This window comes from Mya arenaria, chromosome 8 (genome assembly GCF_026914265.1).
Source record: "Mya arenaria isolate MELC-2E11 chromosome 8, ASM2691426v1".
Classification (NCBI taxonomy): domain Eukaryota; kingdom Metazoa; phylum Mollusca; class Bivalvia; order Myida; family Myidae; genus Mya; species Mya arenaria.
The window spans coordinates 41,632,289-41,650,869 of record NC_069129.1 but is presented as its reverse complement, the minus strand read 5'-3'; the positions used below and the strand labels follow the sequence as shown (position 1 = coordinate 41,650,869).

At 33.4% G+C, this 18,581-nt stretch overlaps 1 protein-coding gene across 1 annotated transcript; it reads left to right on the top strand.

Annotated features, from left to right (window-relative positions):
- The first annotated feature begins 4,297 nt into the window (after positions 1–4,297).
- LOC128243299 (palmitoyltransferase ZDHHC1-like) lies at positions 4,298–18,341 on the top strand. The gene is made up of 10 exons (XM_052960983.1): positions 4,298–4,414; positions 5,731–5,901; positions 6,310–6,479; positions 6,788–6,889; positions 9,306–9,430; positions 9,679–9,837; positions 10,126–10,226; positions 10,490–10,769; positions 11,190–11,592; positions 11,921–18,341. The coding sequence occupies exons 2-10, from the start codon at positions 5,731–5,733 to the stop codon at positions 12,168–12,170; spliced, it is 1,761 nt and encodes a 586-aa protein (XP_052816943.1). The 5' UTR covers positions 4,298–4,414; the 3' UTR covers positions 12,171–18,341.
- Positions 18,342–18,581: the final 240 nt, after the last annotated feature.

Genomic DNA, 18,581 nt, shown 5'->3' with positions numbered 1-18,581 from the left:
CTTAGTATGTCTCCAAACTGTCACAACCTTGAAAGTGTTGCTAGAAGTGCGCATAAGATCCAATAATCAAGAGCATGGTAATAACAAGAAGCAAATTTAATGGCGTATGAAAAAAAAGCCCAATAGTCATCAGTTTAATGCACAGCAGTGGTTAAACGCAGGAAAGTTGTATACTGTGTATCAGTGCTTTACAATGAGTATGATAAAGGGACTCACTCATGTTTTTGAAAAATGCACTTAAATGCAAGATGAAATAAAGTGTTGCAAATCACTAAGAGTGTTAAACTATTAAAGGTACCAAAAGGAACCCTTCAGCGAATGTTAATATTTGCTAAAATATCGTCCTTTAAGACCACAATTTTCATTAGTCACTTAATTATGGCTTTGTTGTTGTGTGATTGGTTGATTGACATTATCAAATGGACATAGTGGTGGCAAAGTGGTGATGGTTTTCTAATTATTTATTGACATATCTGTGAAAAACCAAGATGTCTCTTCACAAATAGCTAGGGATGCACCTGGATCTATCGTCTTTAAGTCTTCTTATATCTGGATTGGTTGTCCCGTTAGCGCAGTGATTGGCGCACTTGTTTCTCAAATAGGCGACCCGGGTTTGATTCCTGGCCTGGGCATCTGTGAGTTTGGTTTGTGGTCACCAAGCCGGACAAGTGGGTACTTCGGTTTCCCCCACAAGACAAAACCACACTCTCGCATAACAAAAAGCCAACGAGAATAATTAATATAATGTAATAACTTGTTTCACAATTGTTGTAAAATAATAAGTTTAAACTATGTCTTGATTGAATAGTTAACATAATGTTATAACTTGTCTCACAACTGTTGTAAAATATTTTATAATAAGTTTAAACTATGTCTTCATTCAAATGGGAATTGCAGTCTCTTCTACCACTCAAATTACATATGGGATTTAAAGTCAAATTAAGTCTTGATGTAGTCACAGTGGGGTAAAGCCTTAATGCAGCCAATTGGCACGGGCAGACCTTGATAAACTCAAAAATGTTATCTCTAATAAATAAACTGTGAGACACACCAACGGACACAGATTATTTTATAGTTATTAAGAAATTGTTATTAATAAAGTTTGATTAACCACTGCCTTAGAACTGTAATTGAACAAAACATGGAGCCAATATGTCAGAAAGATTTTTTTTTAGTAGGTTGAGTCCCCTTTGTTGTATATGCCATGAATGAACATTCCCTGATTATAACTTAAATGCATATTGCAATTTAGCACAAATGTTCAATACATTTAGACATTATTGTGCCAATATAAGTCAGTTTAAGGTCTGGTCAAGAGTATACTTGTGGCATGTATCAAAGTTCAGATTAGCATTTTATGACTGCTCTTAACATTTGAATCACTAAAGAAATTTGAAATTCATATCTAATAAAATCAAATCACCACATTGCATGAAGCTCACAAGCTGGAGCATTTATAAATCAGAAACATTGGTTAAAGGTCAAGGTCAATCTTTTAAAAGGTCATATAATAATAATTAAGAGCAAGCTAGTGTGCTGGTAAATTGAGTGTTGCTACACAGAAATATCGCTAGCCAGAATGCTCACTAGAAAAGTGAATACATTGACCATAGTCCAGCGTCAACTACATTTTTCTAAAACTTGTCATTTTGAATTTTCAAAATGTGTTGCAGAAAGTTCTTGTTAATGATCATTACATGCACAAAATACATGATTACTAAAGTTTATTCAATGTATGATTAACTATTTGGTAAGAAATGCATATTAATGTATGGTAAGAAAATTATGTTACAAAATGAACTGAATCACAATAACTGAAGAAGGGGCCATTACTCAAATTGATGATGTGTTGCTAAAAATAAACTGTAGTATGAAGAGTATTGCACCTTGTTCTTAGCTATATATCATTATAATGACTATAAAGGTGTTTCATGGCATACTTGGCAGTTGTCGGCATCAATCTATGCAAGATTGGAAAAATCTCTTAGCCTGACTTTGACATTGAACCTGCTGGGGACCCAGGGGCAGATATATTAATGATTTCTAGTCTGAAATGGTGCATTTTGAATGTGGTAGCTCAGTCGGTAGAGCACTCGCCCTGATAGTGAGGGGGTCCCAGGTTCGAGCCCCGGTCTGGCTGCACACTTTTCTCACCCTGTGACATTTGGTGCCCAACAAGGGACTGTGGTGGCACTGTTTTGCAGCATAATGCACTCTCAGTGTTAATATGTATATTCCTTATCACTGGTGTTCATCAAATTCAAAGACAAATTTCCAGTTTGCGGGGAAGTATGTCACGGTACTGATACCCACATATGTGGTGAGGAGGTATGTAAGCGGTCCAGTAGCTCAGTCGGTTGAGCACTCGCCCTGAAACTGAAGTGTCCTGGGTTCAAGCCCCGTTCTGGCTGCACACTTTACTCACCCTGTGACATTTAGGCCATTGATGGGGGCTAATATATAAAACCGGTCGGCTTATTAAAGTAAAGGATACCCATGTGATGTTACTTTTTTATTTGCTTATAGTAGATTCTTGAATCGGCACTTTACTATTTTATTTACATATATATATATATACTGGTTAGAGACCCCTTTACGCGCAATGGAGGTCTTTCTTGAATAACTTGAGAAATACTGAATATTATTGAAGTAAATTTCACAGAAACAAAGTTTAAAGGCTCCTGATCTAAAAATCAGCATGATCATATTGAAAGTGTATGGTTATTTTCACTATGAACTCTTGTGCCAAACATACTCAATAAAATCTGTGCCAAACATACTCAATAAAATCCACTTAAATGACTGTGTACAGTACTAATAATTCACCCACTTTAAAAAAAGGTAATCATTTAAAGAAATCTCAAAAAAATATTCCTGATTGGCAACAAAATTGTTTATTTCTTTTGATTTTCTATAAAAACATGCTCTGTTGAAGCGAGTATTTTTGGGTTAAATATTTTCTATTTTGTTGAGTGGTAAAAGTCTGTAATTCCCCACAGTAACAAATATGGTGCAATTTCAAAATTGCTGATAATTAGCTAATTTTTCTGATTTTTTTTATTAGTTTCCTATTTTATAGTTTCATTTGAACACAAAGTATCATTTGTATGAAAAACTTCATACTTAAATTGGGGAACAATGATTTTACATGGTGGGCGAATAATTGGAATAGGCAAAAAGTGGTCGCTAACCACTAACCAGTATATAATTTATATAAAAAAGAGAAATGAGTATTTGTTATATAAAGAATAAGATATTTTAGGATTTGGTGTTTTCATCCCTCAAAGCAGCATTTCTTGGATTGATTCATTACCCTAACCCTATATTATACATTTGCCTTTTTTAGTTTATTAAAAGATACTGGAAACAGATTAAATTAATGGCCCAGTGGTTTAGGCATCCGCCTACGGAGCTGGAGGTCGTGGGTTCGATCCCTGACCGCGTCATACCAAAAGACTTTAAAAGTTGGTACAGGTAGCTCCCTTGCCTGGCGCTCGGCATTTATAGGGTAGTGCTTGGAAAAATGGTGTACTCAGTACTGGTTTAACCCAGGAAAGTTGTAACCCGTGTACAAGTGCTTTACACCGAGCACATAAAAGAACCACGGGGTCTCTTAGAAGAAGAGCTAGGGTATCGCAACCGGACTTCCTTGAATCCCACCACTGTCTCTTCTGCGTGCTGTCCCTTCAGCAAAAACAAAACGACCCCATTGGAAATAGGTGCTTGCACTTTCACAGGTTATCCTTGACTGCAAGGTCTAAAAGAAATACATACATACATACATTTTTCCATGGATACAGCACAGACTCCTTTCTCATAAAGTTTATGATAAGCATTTAATTTTGTCAAAAGCACCAATTAATGATTTTTAAGCTATGTACTTTCTTGTTCTTTTATCAGACATGACTGCTTTACCAAAAAAGTGTTCTTAAGTGTTTAACAAATTATTGAAAAAGGCAATTTATTGTAGTCAAAGGGAGGCAATCATGCATTTAAATTATGAGACAAGAGTATCCTCCCTTGTTACCGTTCTTATCTAGCTCGAGTTCCGTCCCTTGGTTACAAAAAGTAGTACGACAAAAATAAGTTCACTCGTGTTTTGAGTTCAGTTTCAAATATAATAAGCTAAACTGGCAAATATATGTAACATTATCAAAAATTATAGTTTTATTATTAAACTGTGTAAATTAATTATAATGTCATGTCTCAAATCTGAAACGAGCTTGAATTTGTCCTCACGCGCAGGAACACAATATTATTTATTGACATAATCACCTTGGAATCCATCAGTATGTCTTCTGCTTCCGTTAAGAACAGTTGAATTCGAAAGATTTTCGATTTTTCGCTATAAACAGCAATCTGCTTCGCCAAAAATGATTTTAATCGATCAGAATGTTGGAACATATATATTAAGGTAATGCTTATTCTATTTTTAAGACGATTTTAAGTAGTTTTTCATATTTACACGGATTTTTGATTGTTGATTCCATGTTTGTCTCGATTCTGGAACAGTTTACAACTTCATGATGTTGTTTTGTGTTTCAGTGTATGTTTAATGTTTATGTTAGATTCCTATCCTGTAAGATTGTTTAGGGAAGGCCATTTCATGATGAGCTGCTGTTAAATAAGCCTGAGGTCAGGTTTAAGTGATTTTGGTTGGACCCAAACTTGTAAAAAGTTGCAAACAATTATTACCCTTTAACTTATTTAAGATTGAGATATTGATTAGTATAAGATGATTTTTTTTGTGTTTGGTACTGTTGCCAATGAGAATTTGATTTAATAAGAGTTGGGAATGTGTCAAACACTAGTTTGTGTAGTTCGGTTAGCATATCAGAGTCTGGATCAAGGCCCAATTTCTCGAAAAATCTTAAGTGTGACAAGCTGAAGTATCTGATTTCATTATGTTTAATGTTATTCTTCAACTTGATTTTCAAAACAAACAATAGTTAAACTTGATAATCTCAAATAAATTTTCCTATTTTAGTCTTAAACTCAAAAAGGGATACTATTTCACAATTTATACGGAAACAATTGTGGTTTGCTTAGCTTAAACATGTAATTACTGAGACATAGGAGCTAGAGGTCCTGGGTTTGATCATTGACCTGAGACTTGTCAATAAGTCTTGGATGAGTAGAGGCTAGGCCAAAAAAATAAATATGTTTTCTCTTACGGGCACAAAAAAATCTTGGTCAGTATGTAGGGAATTTTTTTTGGGCGGAGGGGTGGGGGGAAGAGGAATATAGCGGGGTTGGATGCTGTAAGATGATTGTCCAAATATTCAATTTGATTTCACTGTATTATTGATAGACACTGGGATAGGGTTGGATTACTGATGGTCTTGCTGTGTGGAATAAGCTTTTAGCTTCATGATGGCAGTACATTTATTAGTTTAATGCAAATTAAATAACATTGCAATGCCATTTAAACCGGAAACAGAAGTCATAGTTGGTAAGCTACGGTTTAGTTTAAGCCTTGAAAATATTGTCTTCATCAACTTTTTATTTCCACAGCGAAAAAAAAATAATTTGGTCGGGGGCTTTTTATGATAGTGGTGGGGTAACAGGAAACATAACTATATTGTTTAGGCCTTTATCTCCCAGGAATGGTAAATGTTTCTCCATCACATGATAATAGTAAATTTAGACACTATGTATCATATTCATTGCTATGGAAGCTCTTGTTATTTATGATTGGGAATGAATTAATAAAACCTTGATTATCTTTAGATGAGGGATGTGGAGGCTGGAAGTATAGAGTCTAGCCGCAAAAATGGCTGGACTTTGCCTCTCAATTCCCTTCAGGTGATTGCCTGGGTGGTGATAGTAGTGTACGCAATCCTACACTTCACCACTTTAGTGCCAGCAATCCACTCTTCATGGCAACCTGCAGCTTACATTGTATCCTTTTTACATAATGATTGTATATACTATATTACAATATATATATATATATATAGTTATATTCATGTGTTTCATATGATCAGATTTGTTAGATTTTATCCATTAAGAAGCACACAAATAAAATAACAATTATGATTTAATAGTAAAACAGTCTTAAATTATTTGCATGTAACATTATAAGATTTGTTGTAAAATTTTAATTATCTTTTTTTATTATTGTTGCCAGACAAATTGATGTTGTTGTTTTTTAAGTCTGTTTTAGATGCTGTGTAAAATTTTATAATTATACATTTACATGTATTTGTATCATAATAATATCAATTACTTATTATCATTTATGTTACAAACATACAATCCTTTTAAAGCCAATATTGTACTGCTAGTGATCCTTAACTCCAAGCTAAGGTGCCTGGGTTGAGTCTTGTTGTACACTTGATTTGTCACATTGTGTCCATTTCCATCGACCCTTCCGATCCTTCCGTGCTCGCCAAGAAATACCCGAAACTCAAGTTTGACAGGTCCAGACACAAACATGTGATTGAAGAATGCCACTGTCACATCTGTCAAGTTGATGTGTAAGTACTTGTACCTTCTCACATATCAGGGTTCTCAATAAAGACGGGCTGCCGCCCAAGACAGACGGCTCATACAGTTGTAGTATAACTTACAATTATAGATAGATCTTAGTCTATTTCAGCAAATCCATGACCGTTTTTCTCTTGTCATGAATATATAATAAATGTTTGTAGGAGAACATTTACATGTAGTTTTCAAATCAACAATTAATTATTTCAATACTTTTAAGTCTCTGATACATGCATTTACAACTTACCAAATTATGTATGTTTATGTTTATAAGGTGGTAACCCAACATCTCTTTCAGTGGAGGCAAATCAAAGCACTGTGGGGTTTGCAACAAGTGTATAAGCAACTTTGACCACCATTGCAAATGGCTCAACAACTGCATCGGAGGACGTAACTACCGGTGAGTTTTACGTTGTAATGAAATATTGAGAAATGGAACATTTTAACAGTTCAACAATTGCTGGATAGTGCGAGGTCTGTTGACTGTCATGCTTGACAAATAAGGGGTATCTTCTAATTATATGGGTTTGAACTCTCGGAAATGTTTTTCTGGGGGTCCAAGCAATGCATTTAGTTCAAAAGGGGAGTCCCTAGCATGAAAATTGTGGGAGGGACTACACGCCTTAAGTTTGAGTTTGGTTGTTCACAAAGCCGGATAAGTGGGTTTTCTCCAGTCACTCTGGTGACCCCACATCACAAGCCCACACTTTCATGCATCAACGGGCCTGAGACTGTGTGACTAATATTAAAACTTATTGTCACTTTCTTCAGACTTTTTGAATTTATAAATAAAGTTTACTCTTCATCCATTAGTTTTGAAATAGTTATTCCTTTAACTCAATCGACAGAAAAATCAATTTGAAAATTATATTTTGTAACACATGTTTGTTTGTTGATATCACTGGCACCAGTGTATATGATATCTGCAAAAGTGTTAATGAAGCTATGAATAACACACCCATTGATCCAGACAAATGTCAGCTTTGCTTCATTGAGGATTGATTTTCTTGTCTATATGACAGAGGTTCTTAAGTTCGGTATTAATCCTGAAATCATGTTTTAAGAGCTTTTAATTTCAGACTATTGTAAAGTTGTTATGATTGTTTTGTGCTCACCATTGCGTAGATATTTGCATCAAAACCAGTAGGAAACTTCTTGAAATGAGTTTTATATATAAATAAGCTTGTTCAAGAAAATCTGATCTTTGTTGATTGTATTGTTCTGTATAACTATTCATCTCTATAAACTTTGAGATATCATATTAAAATAAACACTTCATTGTTGAGAATTGAGTAATCATAGATTACTTGAAAACTTCTACACTTAAGTTTGAATATCAAGATCATTTATTTTCATTATTAAGCTCAAGTGTTTGATTCAAGAATGTTACCAGAATATATTTCCGTTTAATTTTAAAGGGGCACAATAAAAGTTAATGCATTTTTTTTTTTTTCACACATTATAATGTTTAACAATGTTAGCCTTCATATGGTAAATGATTTTTTTTAAATAAAAGCTATTTGGCAACAAATTCTCGAGTTGAAAAAGTGCCAAAATATTGCTATTATTTTTTTATCTGTTTACAAATCATATGCTTTTTTGGTTTTGATCATTTTGTCAAATGCATTAAACATAATAATGTATAAAAAAAAATTGTTCTGCATTCCCTAGTTGAAAAAGTGCCAAAATATTGCTGCTTTTTTATCGGTTTACAAATCATATGCTTTTTTTTGTTTTGATCATTTAGTGAAATGTGTTAAACATAATAATGTATAAAAAATGTTTTTCATCAGCCTATATTGTGCTCCTTTAAGGCTGATCTACCACTTATATTTTGATGAATCATAAACTGAGTGATAAAATCATTTAACTACAGAATATAAATAATGCATTGATCAGTACTTGTTTATCAGTTTTGTACATTTTCTTACTTATATTAGGCCTGTGATGTTCAAGCAGGATAACGTCAAGGATTTGTAAAATGCATCATAGATTAAGCAAAAAAATACTTTAAAAAAGTGATACAGATATCAATTGGTAGACATTGAAATACTTTGCAGGTATCTTGAACAATCTTTTAATGAATAGCAAAGTTTAAATACCCCTCTTCCAGTGGTCGAAATTAGCACAAGCCCGCAAGCCCTGCACTGGTAAAATGTCTTCCAGGCTTGCTAAAATTCTGAATTTTAATTTATATAGCAGGGCTTGTTCATCCAAAAGTCTTATTTCAATGGCTGCTCTTCCTTAAAAGAATGTCAAAGAAGGGAAAGAAAAAAAATACCAAAAACTAAGGTTTTAAAATGGAATTGTTGATACACTTATTAATAACAGTAATAAGTGTATGTCCCTAGAATCAGGCATGTACATGTTAGGGGATTTTGACTATTTCTGACTAAGCATGTTTGACTGTACCCGGTTAGCGGAATTAAGTTCCATTCGGAACACCTGACCATTTTCCGTCGAAAACAGCTTCGTATGTACGCTGGTGCATAAGTTAAAGCAGTTAATGAAATTAATAATACTGTTTTTAAGTATTTGTAGTATTTATTTGTGTGATTTGTATTACTTAGTTCAAATTGATTCCCAGGGAAGTTTATTATTGCATGAACAATTGAGATTCATGAGAGCCAGGTTCAAAGGTTTATCTGCTAAATTGAAATTGCTATGCTATCTCCTTGCAGCATTGTTGAAATCAAAGAATTTTGTCTAAACCGTCCATATACATCTGGGGTTTAAAATTTCAATAGAAATGGCTGAAGTGCTCCGATCAATTGTAGTTGTAAAGTTTTGATGGGTTGTCTCCCTTTGTCACTTAGGTGGTTTATTGCAACCCTGGTGACAGCGATTGTGGCCCTTCTTCTGGTGTCTGTCCTTGCCATGGTGGAGTTTATCGTCTACTTCACGGACCAAGATGATCGCACAATCCTGCAGCCTTTCAGAGGTAGGCTGTTCAACAACCTTATTCAACTTCCTCAATTGTATGCATATAATTCATGTGCTTCTTCATGAACTAATGGTTTTAACCTAGGTTATTTTTATTTCTTAGCACCATCCAAGTTAAATTTGTTTGGCAGAATCTTCATTTAATGTTCAAAGTTAAATGCTTTTCTTGCGTTTAAAACTTGTTTGATTAAAAATAAATACATGCATGTACCGTATTTAATTCTTACTGCATCTACATAATTCCAGAGCTGAACAGCACCCTGCCCCATACAGATGCAGATATCCAAATCTTTTATCAGTCTGTAATGCACGAGGGCTGGCTCGCACTTTTGGCTATTTACTTCGTCCTTGGCTATATTGCTGTTGCCTTGGTTGGGCATCTGTTTGGCTTCCATGTCTATCTCAGTAAGTTATATGTCCATATATTGAAAAACAAGTTTTTTTCATTAACTGTAAACAAATTATTTATTGGCATTGAATTTGTGCTTCCACATTTCATATGTTGTATTATGCTTTTGCTTGTTAACATGAACATGAGGTTGTATCCTATACAAGACTTGTGTCTGGTTAAACATGCTTATCCTGATGTATACATGCTTAAAAGTAATAGCCCTTTGGGAAATTCCTAGTTTGGGGAATAACATTTTGCCTAAATCTCAACAGATTATGACTGTGTGATTGTGTACTTTTCAGTTTGCAAGAACACCAACACGTATGACTACATCATTGCTCAGAGGGACATGGAAGAACGCAAAGAGGATGAAAAACTTGCCAAGGATCGCAAGAGCAAGCGGGTATGTGGAGATGAATATTTCTTGTCTTTTTTAATCAGCAGCATCATGTGAAAAAAGTCATTTTGTAATATGTTCTCAAAATATTACAATTTTGTTTACTTGTTCGGAATTTAGTAAGTGTATTACGCAAAAATATTTATGAACTTATGATAAACTAGGGTAAAATCTAAGAGAAATAAAGTTGGTGCAGAAAACTTCTTATTATGCAAAAAAACTGTGAACTTATGTCTACAAATTATAATTCCTTAACATTTTCAACTTAGAACCAGGTTAAGCCTAGCACAGGCAGTCGTGCCAGTAAGGATTCTGAGCGTGATGGGATGCCGACAAAGGATTATCAGAAAATCCTTGAGGAAGCTGAACAAGAGGGCCGCTCCTCTGGTGAGACTCCACCTCCCTCTACATTGCCCTACCACACAGAGAAGAATAACAACAACAACAACACCAATCTGATGATGGAGGATGAGAAGAACAAGGTTAAGAGGCTGAGGAAGAAGAAGAGATCTTCCAGCCAGTCTGGTTCACAGGCCATCTCCACTGTTGGTGAGTATCTACGTGCACTTTATGTTTTAAACTTAATAATGTTGTATACTGTATTGAGAGATTGATACAGTGGTTGAAATTAACACAAGCCCGGTAGCCCTGCACTGGTGAAATGGCTTCCAGGTTTCTCAAATTTTAAATTCTATATAGCAGGGCTTGTATAAAAAGGTTGATGCTAAGCAATAGAAAAATTCCAGCTTATCCATCCAAAAATCAAATTTCGATGACTATTGATATTACGTTTAGTTAATGTTTGATTTTAACAATGTATTTTAATCCTGTTTTCTATTGGGTGTGATACTTTAAAATTCAAGATGCTTTTACTTGTTCATTTTAACAACGTGGCAGTATACTTTGGTTGTTCAAAAATATATACGTAAACAGAATCTGTGTATTAATAAATCCTTGTATTCATTGCAGACAATCCTCGCATGTACAAAAACAAGGGCTACACAATATCCAGTGTTGACATCCCAGACGCCATGGAGGCTCCCCACATTGTGCCTATCCGCGAGCCGACCCCCCGGGGCACTGGACCTGCCCCTGAGTACCACACTGACTCTGCCGACTCTCTCCTTGAAGTGCCAACTGACAAGTCTTTCAGCATGTCTCTGATCAGTGGCGCAAGGACCACTGACAAGTCATTCAATGCTGCCTCTGCAATCGGAGGCACTGGGGTCAGAAAGAGCAAAAAGAAAAAGAGGCGGAAAGATTCCATTGTTCACAGCGACGATGATGATGAGCTCAACACCACCACCCTGTTTACGGTGAACAACAGCGCCAAGTACAACCCAGACGGCTCTCTTCAGTATGCTGACTTCAGGTGAGAGCAGTGGATTACATCTGCATCATTTCAAACCATAAAAACATTTGTACTATGGTTTGTAGCAAAATTTTACGAATGATACCACTTGTTTCAATCTAATACACAAAAAGAAATAGAAGTAAAAAAATAAATAATAATAAACAAACTGTGTATTTTATAGGTGTCACCACTATTGGCCAGAATAGAGAATGTTTATCATACCTAGCATTTTCTTGTATCATTATAGAGATGACTTTAAACTTGATAATCTGAATCAATAATACTCTGTTCATTTCATATTTCTGGATTTACTATTGCCAAACTATGTTTAACCTTTTTGTTTTAGGGCCCTGCCCCTCACCCCCACCTCGTTGCGCAGGCAGCAACAGCAGCAGCAGTCTGCTAAAAACGCCCTGGAAGTGCCGCCTCTCGACTTTACCACGCTGCGAGGTAGCCATGAGAGTGTGACCTTCCAGCCTTACACAGCCACTATGCGCTCCACCGACACCGTGCTCACTACGGATCGCCTCCTACCGCCCCTTAAGGAGGAGAAGCGACGGACAAATTTGCAGCCCGTCACAGACACTGAAGTGTAGAGTGACCTAGCTGCTTTTCACGCATGTGCCTTTCTTCAGACAACATAGATGACACAGATTTTTAATTTAATAGACTTGAATAGACTATACTTCAGACAGTTTTTTTGAGGCAACACTGACAAAACAGAAGTTCTTCAATTTTACTCGACATCAGACAGAAAAAAACAACATTTTTTGTAATGAAATGGATTTTCTTGGAAGAAAATTGATCACCCAAGTTCAGGAGACTGGTCAACATGTACAGACAATGCCCTTCATTGGAACTCTTTTCTCTATCTCTCTTTCTTCTCTTTTCTCTTGTTTTTGGAACGTTTTCTAAAATTTGGCTTGGTTTTGTAAAATTTGTGGATTTTTCAGAGTCCATTTGATATGGCGTGCACCCTGCTTTTAAAGCAGGAAAGAAAAATACAAAAAAAAAATTACAAATTTTTGAAAATAACCAAAAAAAATACATAATTTTAAAAAATACAAAAAAATATACAAAATTTGTAGAAAAAAAAAACAGAAACAGTTTTTTTTTATTTTACTTTAAGCTGTTTTGGAACGTTTTCAAAAACTTTCTATTTTTTCAAATAAAATCTGTTTCTACACTCCTGTCTTTCTGTATTTTGTTCAAAATCCAAGCATATTAGATGAAGCCTTTGCTAACGATATTTGCAAGTAAATATTCTTTTGAGGTAGCAGTACTTTTCAATTTATGGATAACATACAAATAATGGAAGCAATCATAAGCTAAAAAGATATTTGAATTTTATTTCACATCTTAAAATTTAGTGATAGTTCAAAATAATACGTAGCTTGCTTCCTCACCATTTTATTTTTTTTGAGAAATTTATTTTACTCATCAAGTTTTAACATACTTTTTTTTCTTCTGTTTCTCTAATTATTTAACTCTCCTATTTCTCACCTTTCCTTTGAGGCATTGGAATTATTTTGGTACATGTATATTTTTATGCTATTTAAGGTTGACTATTTTTCCAAGAGAAAAGTCCAGTCATCAAAAGTAGATGAATCATTTTAAATGAGCAACCATTTATCCTTAGACAAATGCTTGTCATAAATTTGAGCAACCCCTGATTAACCTTTTTTAATGTATACATATTCTTAATTTGACAATACGCACCTGTATATCACATAACTCCCACTAAAAGAGTTATTCCCCTTGGTGAAATTAAAAAATAACCGTCAAGAACTGGTATTGCCTTGAGGAGCTCTAGGATTATACCATGTTCTGTTCTGAAGTGTCAGGAGAAAGGCATTATGTGGTTTTAAAGATGTGAAAGCCGTGTGAAACAAATCGTGCAGGGAGACAGAACTGTTACTGTTTGGGGCAATGGTGCTTTATTTATTAACACAACTGTACATTAACCTGTGTCATATCTTAATTTATTCATTTATCATTCCAGACTTTCATTTCATTTGACTGTAAAGATGTGATATGTGGATCTTTAGAGCTATGACCAGCAGGAATGGGTCTTCTCGTAACAATCATGACATATAGAAAGAAATTGGATGTCTTAGGAAAGTTGCCATTTTTCTAATTTGAATATAAAGAAAACTAACAATATTTTTACACCAAATATATCAAAATAAGGAAGAAAATGGTCTATACAATATATGCATATGAATATATTTGAAGAAAAGTAGAGGGTATTCTAAACAATTGTCAAAAATTATGAAATTTCACTTAGTTGAAAAAAATCACTAAGACAATGAAAACAGCATCTGTACTTAAACTATGAAAAAGAGTGTCTTTTACGAGACATAGTTTTAATATGGTGATTTGTGTTTAGATATATATTGTTTTTGAGATTTACACTACTAGATCTATCTTTCCTTGGTGTGATTCCCTGCAAAGTGTTCGATTTTTTACAGAAAGGATGTATTGTTGATTTAAGTGCTCTGTAATTTTGTGATAAACTGGATTTAACTCCAAGATGATGATGATGATGATAATGATGATATTTTCGGAATATATTCAATGGTAAGAAGTGAAGTTTTGAAAATACTATTTGAATGGTTAGTTTAAGTTGATACTATCAAATGCATGCGAATGTTTTCAAGATTAAAATGTGCATTTTAGTTTATAATATGTCAAAGATGAAGCAAAAGAGTGCTGTGGATGAAATGAGATAGTGATGTTTCCATTTTAGCGAGGTTTCGTGCACCATAAGGCAATCAAAGTATTTTTATATATTTTTCGAAATGTTCTTTCCTTCTCATTATTGTTATGACATACGTCTTTTGTTATCCTATCTCCTGGGTAAAATTTGTTTTTTCTGTGAACATAGATACCTCAGCATAATATAATTTCCCAGACAACGTCACATACAAAATGTTAAAATGATGAAATTAGAATGAAAGTGCTACTGAGACCGTCATTTAAATTTGACTTTTGATGAACGTCAATGAATCCGAATTTTTATACTATTGCTCAGTATCTTTGTTTTAACAAGCCCTGCTATATAGAATTCAAAATTTGAGCAGGCCTGGAATACATTTTACTAGTGCAGGGCTTGCGGGCTTGTGTTAATTTCGAACACTGCTAAGGCCCTTAATTACAAAATATTTTCACTTTCGAACACTGCTAAGGCCCTTAATTACAAAATATTTTCACTTACATAATTGACATAGGATGTTTAATGGTTGGATGCCAGAAAAATGGTTGGTTATATCGATAGTTGAAATCATGCAAAACAATGAACAAATGCTGCTCTATATAGATTGTTGTTGAAGAATATTCAATTATTGTTATATATTTAAATAGTTTGAGTGTGGGACCAGTTTTTGATGTTTTGTCATTATATTAACTTCTTGGGTATGTATCATTGACAAGTTGAATCTCAAGGATTTTCTGATATGTCTTAATAATTACATCTGTGTCATACAAACTTACAAAACATGACAATAGTAGTGACAATACTTTATGGTAGATATTTGTCACGTCACATGATTTTGTTTTGAAAGAAATATTCCCTGTTTCATACAAAATCCATTTCGCAAGCAGATAACAATTTGTTGAGCACTAATTTTCGTAAAAAATTTCAAAACAAATTTTCCTGTGAAACAACACAAAATGCATTGTCCTTGCCAATTGCTTTAAACATGACTAAGATTCCTAGAAGTAGATTTTTTCTCTTGATTATCAAGAAAACTTACTTATTTTTTTCATAGTCATTGGCTATTAAAGATAGGTGAAACTAAAAGAAGAGCAGTTTTATGAAATACTATATTAAAGGGTTTAGTCACCAGACAATAAAATTGCAAGAAGAAAGAAAAATGTCAAAACTTATATTGTTTTGTACAATGCATTGAACCTTACAACCTACGACACATATGCATCTTTCACAGTTCTTGAGCATTTTTCCAATTCGAAATTTACTGAGGTTGTCTACCATGTTAACCCAAGTAAGTTAAAAAATTCATCAGTATATTTATCTGTACTCGTAAACATATATGATTATAACTCGGAAACCATTTTGTGCTATGTTTTTTTAAACAGAAAAACATAGATGAGACAGCAACATGATTCTTATATTTTTATATATTTTCTTCTGATCATGTAAAATGATGTATTATCGGCCTCCTAATAGCTCGCATTAACCATTATAGGCTTGTTTTGAGGAAATACTGTATTTGATGATTTTGAGAACATCTGGTGTCTAGTCCCTTTAAAATATCATTGTTACATTTTTAGGGCATTTGATACCGAAAATAATTATGTTTATTGAGAGTTATCATGTGAACATGAATGCCAAATTTGTTGAGTTTTTGACATTTGTTTTGTTTCCTAGCTACTGTGATAAATAGTGAAGTAGTATTAGTTTATTAAAGATAGATCTGTACATAGAATGTTTTTAAATGATTTTAAAAAAAAAATAATTAAATTTGATCATACCATTTTTGACTGCTTTTAAAGATTGCTTTATTTAGAATTAATTTTTAACTCATCTGATTATCAAAAAAAAGAAGTTGATGTATTGTCATAGCCTTTGTGTTGATGTTGAGGTCGTATTAAGTGCAACAACTTGGCCAGAACTGTAAAACCTTCAAATGAAACTTGGTATAAATGATGCCAGAGACAGAACACACATGTTAAACAAGGCCCATAACTCTGATTTTAATAATTGTTGTGTCATGCCCTTGTATAACTAAAAAAAGAAAAACAGACAAGAGTTGATATTATCTTGGTTGGCTTTAATATTTTATCGTTGGGTTTTGACTTCTTTTATAAATGAAATTACTTCAATTAATTTGTTTTAATAATAAAAGCTCCTAATTAGGTTTGTTCCATGAAAGACCTTTTTAGTGACCTAAAATGACATTAAAATTGACTTGCAGATTTTTGAAATTAGCATTATTTTATTTTAAGCTAAATTTATGTTATTGTCAGTCAGTGTTTTAACAGATGATATTTTGTTCATATTTTAGGGGCTTACTTACTTTCCGTCCACTGTATTTACCAGACTAGTCCCTTTTTTAAAAAGATTTATCATTGACATATGCACTTTATATTGTATATAGCTATATATTATTGTGATATTCATAGTTTGCACAGTTTTCTTTTGATTTGAGTGGGGATATACAAAAGCAATTTTTTGTAAGTTGAAAATTTCATTGCAATTACCTGTGATTTTTCAAGTGGGCTGCATAGTTTCAGCCCTATTGTCAGAAGTTTCAAAATGAGTACACAACTGATTAAATTTAACTATGTTAGAGAATTTTCAACATGGATTTTAAAGAATTATGATGAACAATTTGCTTATTATTCCAGTGTTTTTTTTCATACTAATTAGGGGACAAAATTTGGCCCCACTTCCAATGGTCGATCATATTATTTTTTTGCAAACGAGAAAATTAATTTAAAATTTCTGTTTTAAAAATGTTTTAAACTGTTTTTAGAAAATGGTGAAAAAACATATGGTTATTTAACAATGAATAATAAAAGTCTTGCCTTAAAAACAAATATTTTAACATTTTTTTATATTTTTATTTGGTTAATAGTTGTCAGCATTAATGTGTAAAAATATGGAAATGAAATTTTTCATATCATCTTTAAATGTCACTGCACTCATGTTCTTCAAACACTTCTAAATCATGTCATTTTAAGGTATCGGAAATACAATTGTGTGGTTTTTGGACGCCTGATGACGCCCGATATCATTTGAAAAGGTTTAATGTGTAGAGAAAGTATTAATGTATATTAACAATTAAAACAAGTATTCATGTATATCAATTATGAACACCATTTATATTTTTACAAAAACATTTATTTTGATCTTGAAAAACTGCCAGCTCAAGAAATATTTCAATTAACAGAAAGGATGTAAAAACAACTGCAGTACTTTATCACCAATGTATTTTCAGTGATTTAGTTTTCAGATTAAGTCCATCAGCAAGCAATACCCTTTTTAATGATACCAATATTAAATGGGGTCACCAGACAATGTAACATAATTGCTTATGGCTGGATGAAATGACCATTGTATTTGTACTTTTAATTCATTCAGAATTTGGCTGTTTTTCTACAACAACATTCCAATGCGTTACGATATTTTTTATCTTTGAGACTGGTATGGTAGTATTCAATATACAAGTTAACCTTATTGTCATGCATCATTGACTTCATTCACACTATAGGTCAGTTATAAATAACAAGTAATCCGATTAGCTACATCATTCTAAGAGTAATTAAGACCAATATTGAATACCATTCCTGGTTTCTTATTAATTTCACTGAATCGAAAGAGATTTTATAGTTTTAAAAGTTCATTTTATCTCTCTCTCAAATTCTTAGATTTTTATAGACTCTAAATAGGGCATTTTATAAGAATATTTGTGCCTGGAAACCTTCCCGTCCCTATGGCTACCATAAGAAGAGCTCAATTCATATTTGACTATGGTTATGTTCATGACTATTAAGTTCGGTTCTCGTCCTATTTCAAACAACTGTTTAGGTCTTATCATTCTCTTCATGAGTACATTGAATGTACACATTATTTTAAGGAACTGTGTTTAATCATTGTTATGAAGACTTGTTGTGATGTTCATGTTTCTTGTCATAGTAATCAGGTCACTGTAAATGTCCATTAAGTTTTTATTGTGTTTTATATTTTCTGGTTCAAAACCAGAACGGATAGTAGAAAAAAATAAATGGAGAAAACTTGAGAACTTGGTCCATTCCATATTATTTTCTTTTCAGATATTAATTCATTTTAGCGTGTCTAACCCTTAAACTGGTTTATGCATGTTGGTGGATATCAAAAATACTTGAAACAAATGTTCAGGATGCATGGTGATACAGTGAAAGAACTCAGTTGGTCTGTATGTGATAGGTCATGATAGGTCAAGGTCACATCTAGTGGTCAATGGTCAAAATAAATAGTAATTGTGTAGCAGTGAACCAATATA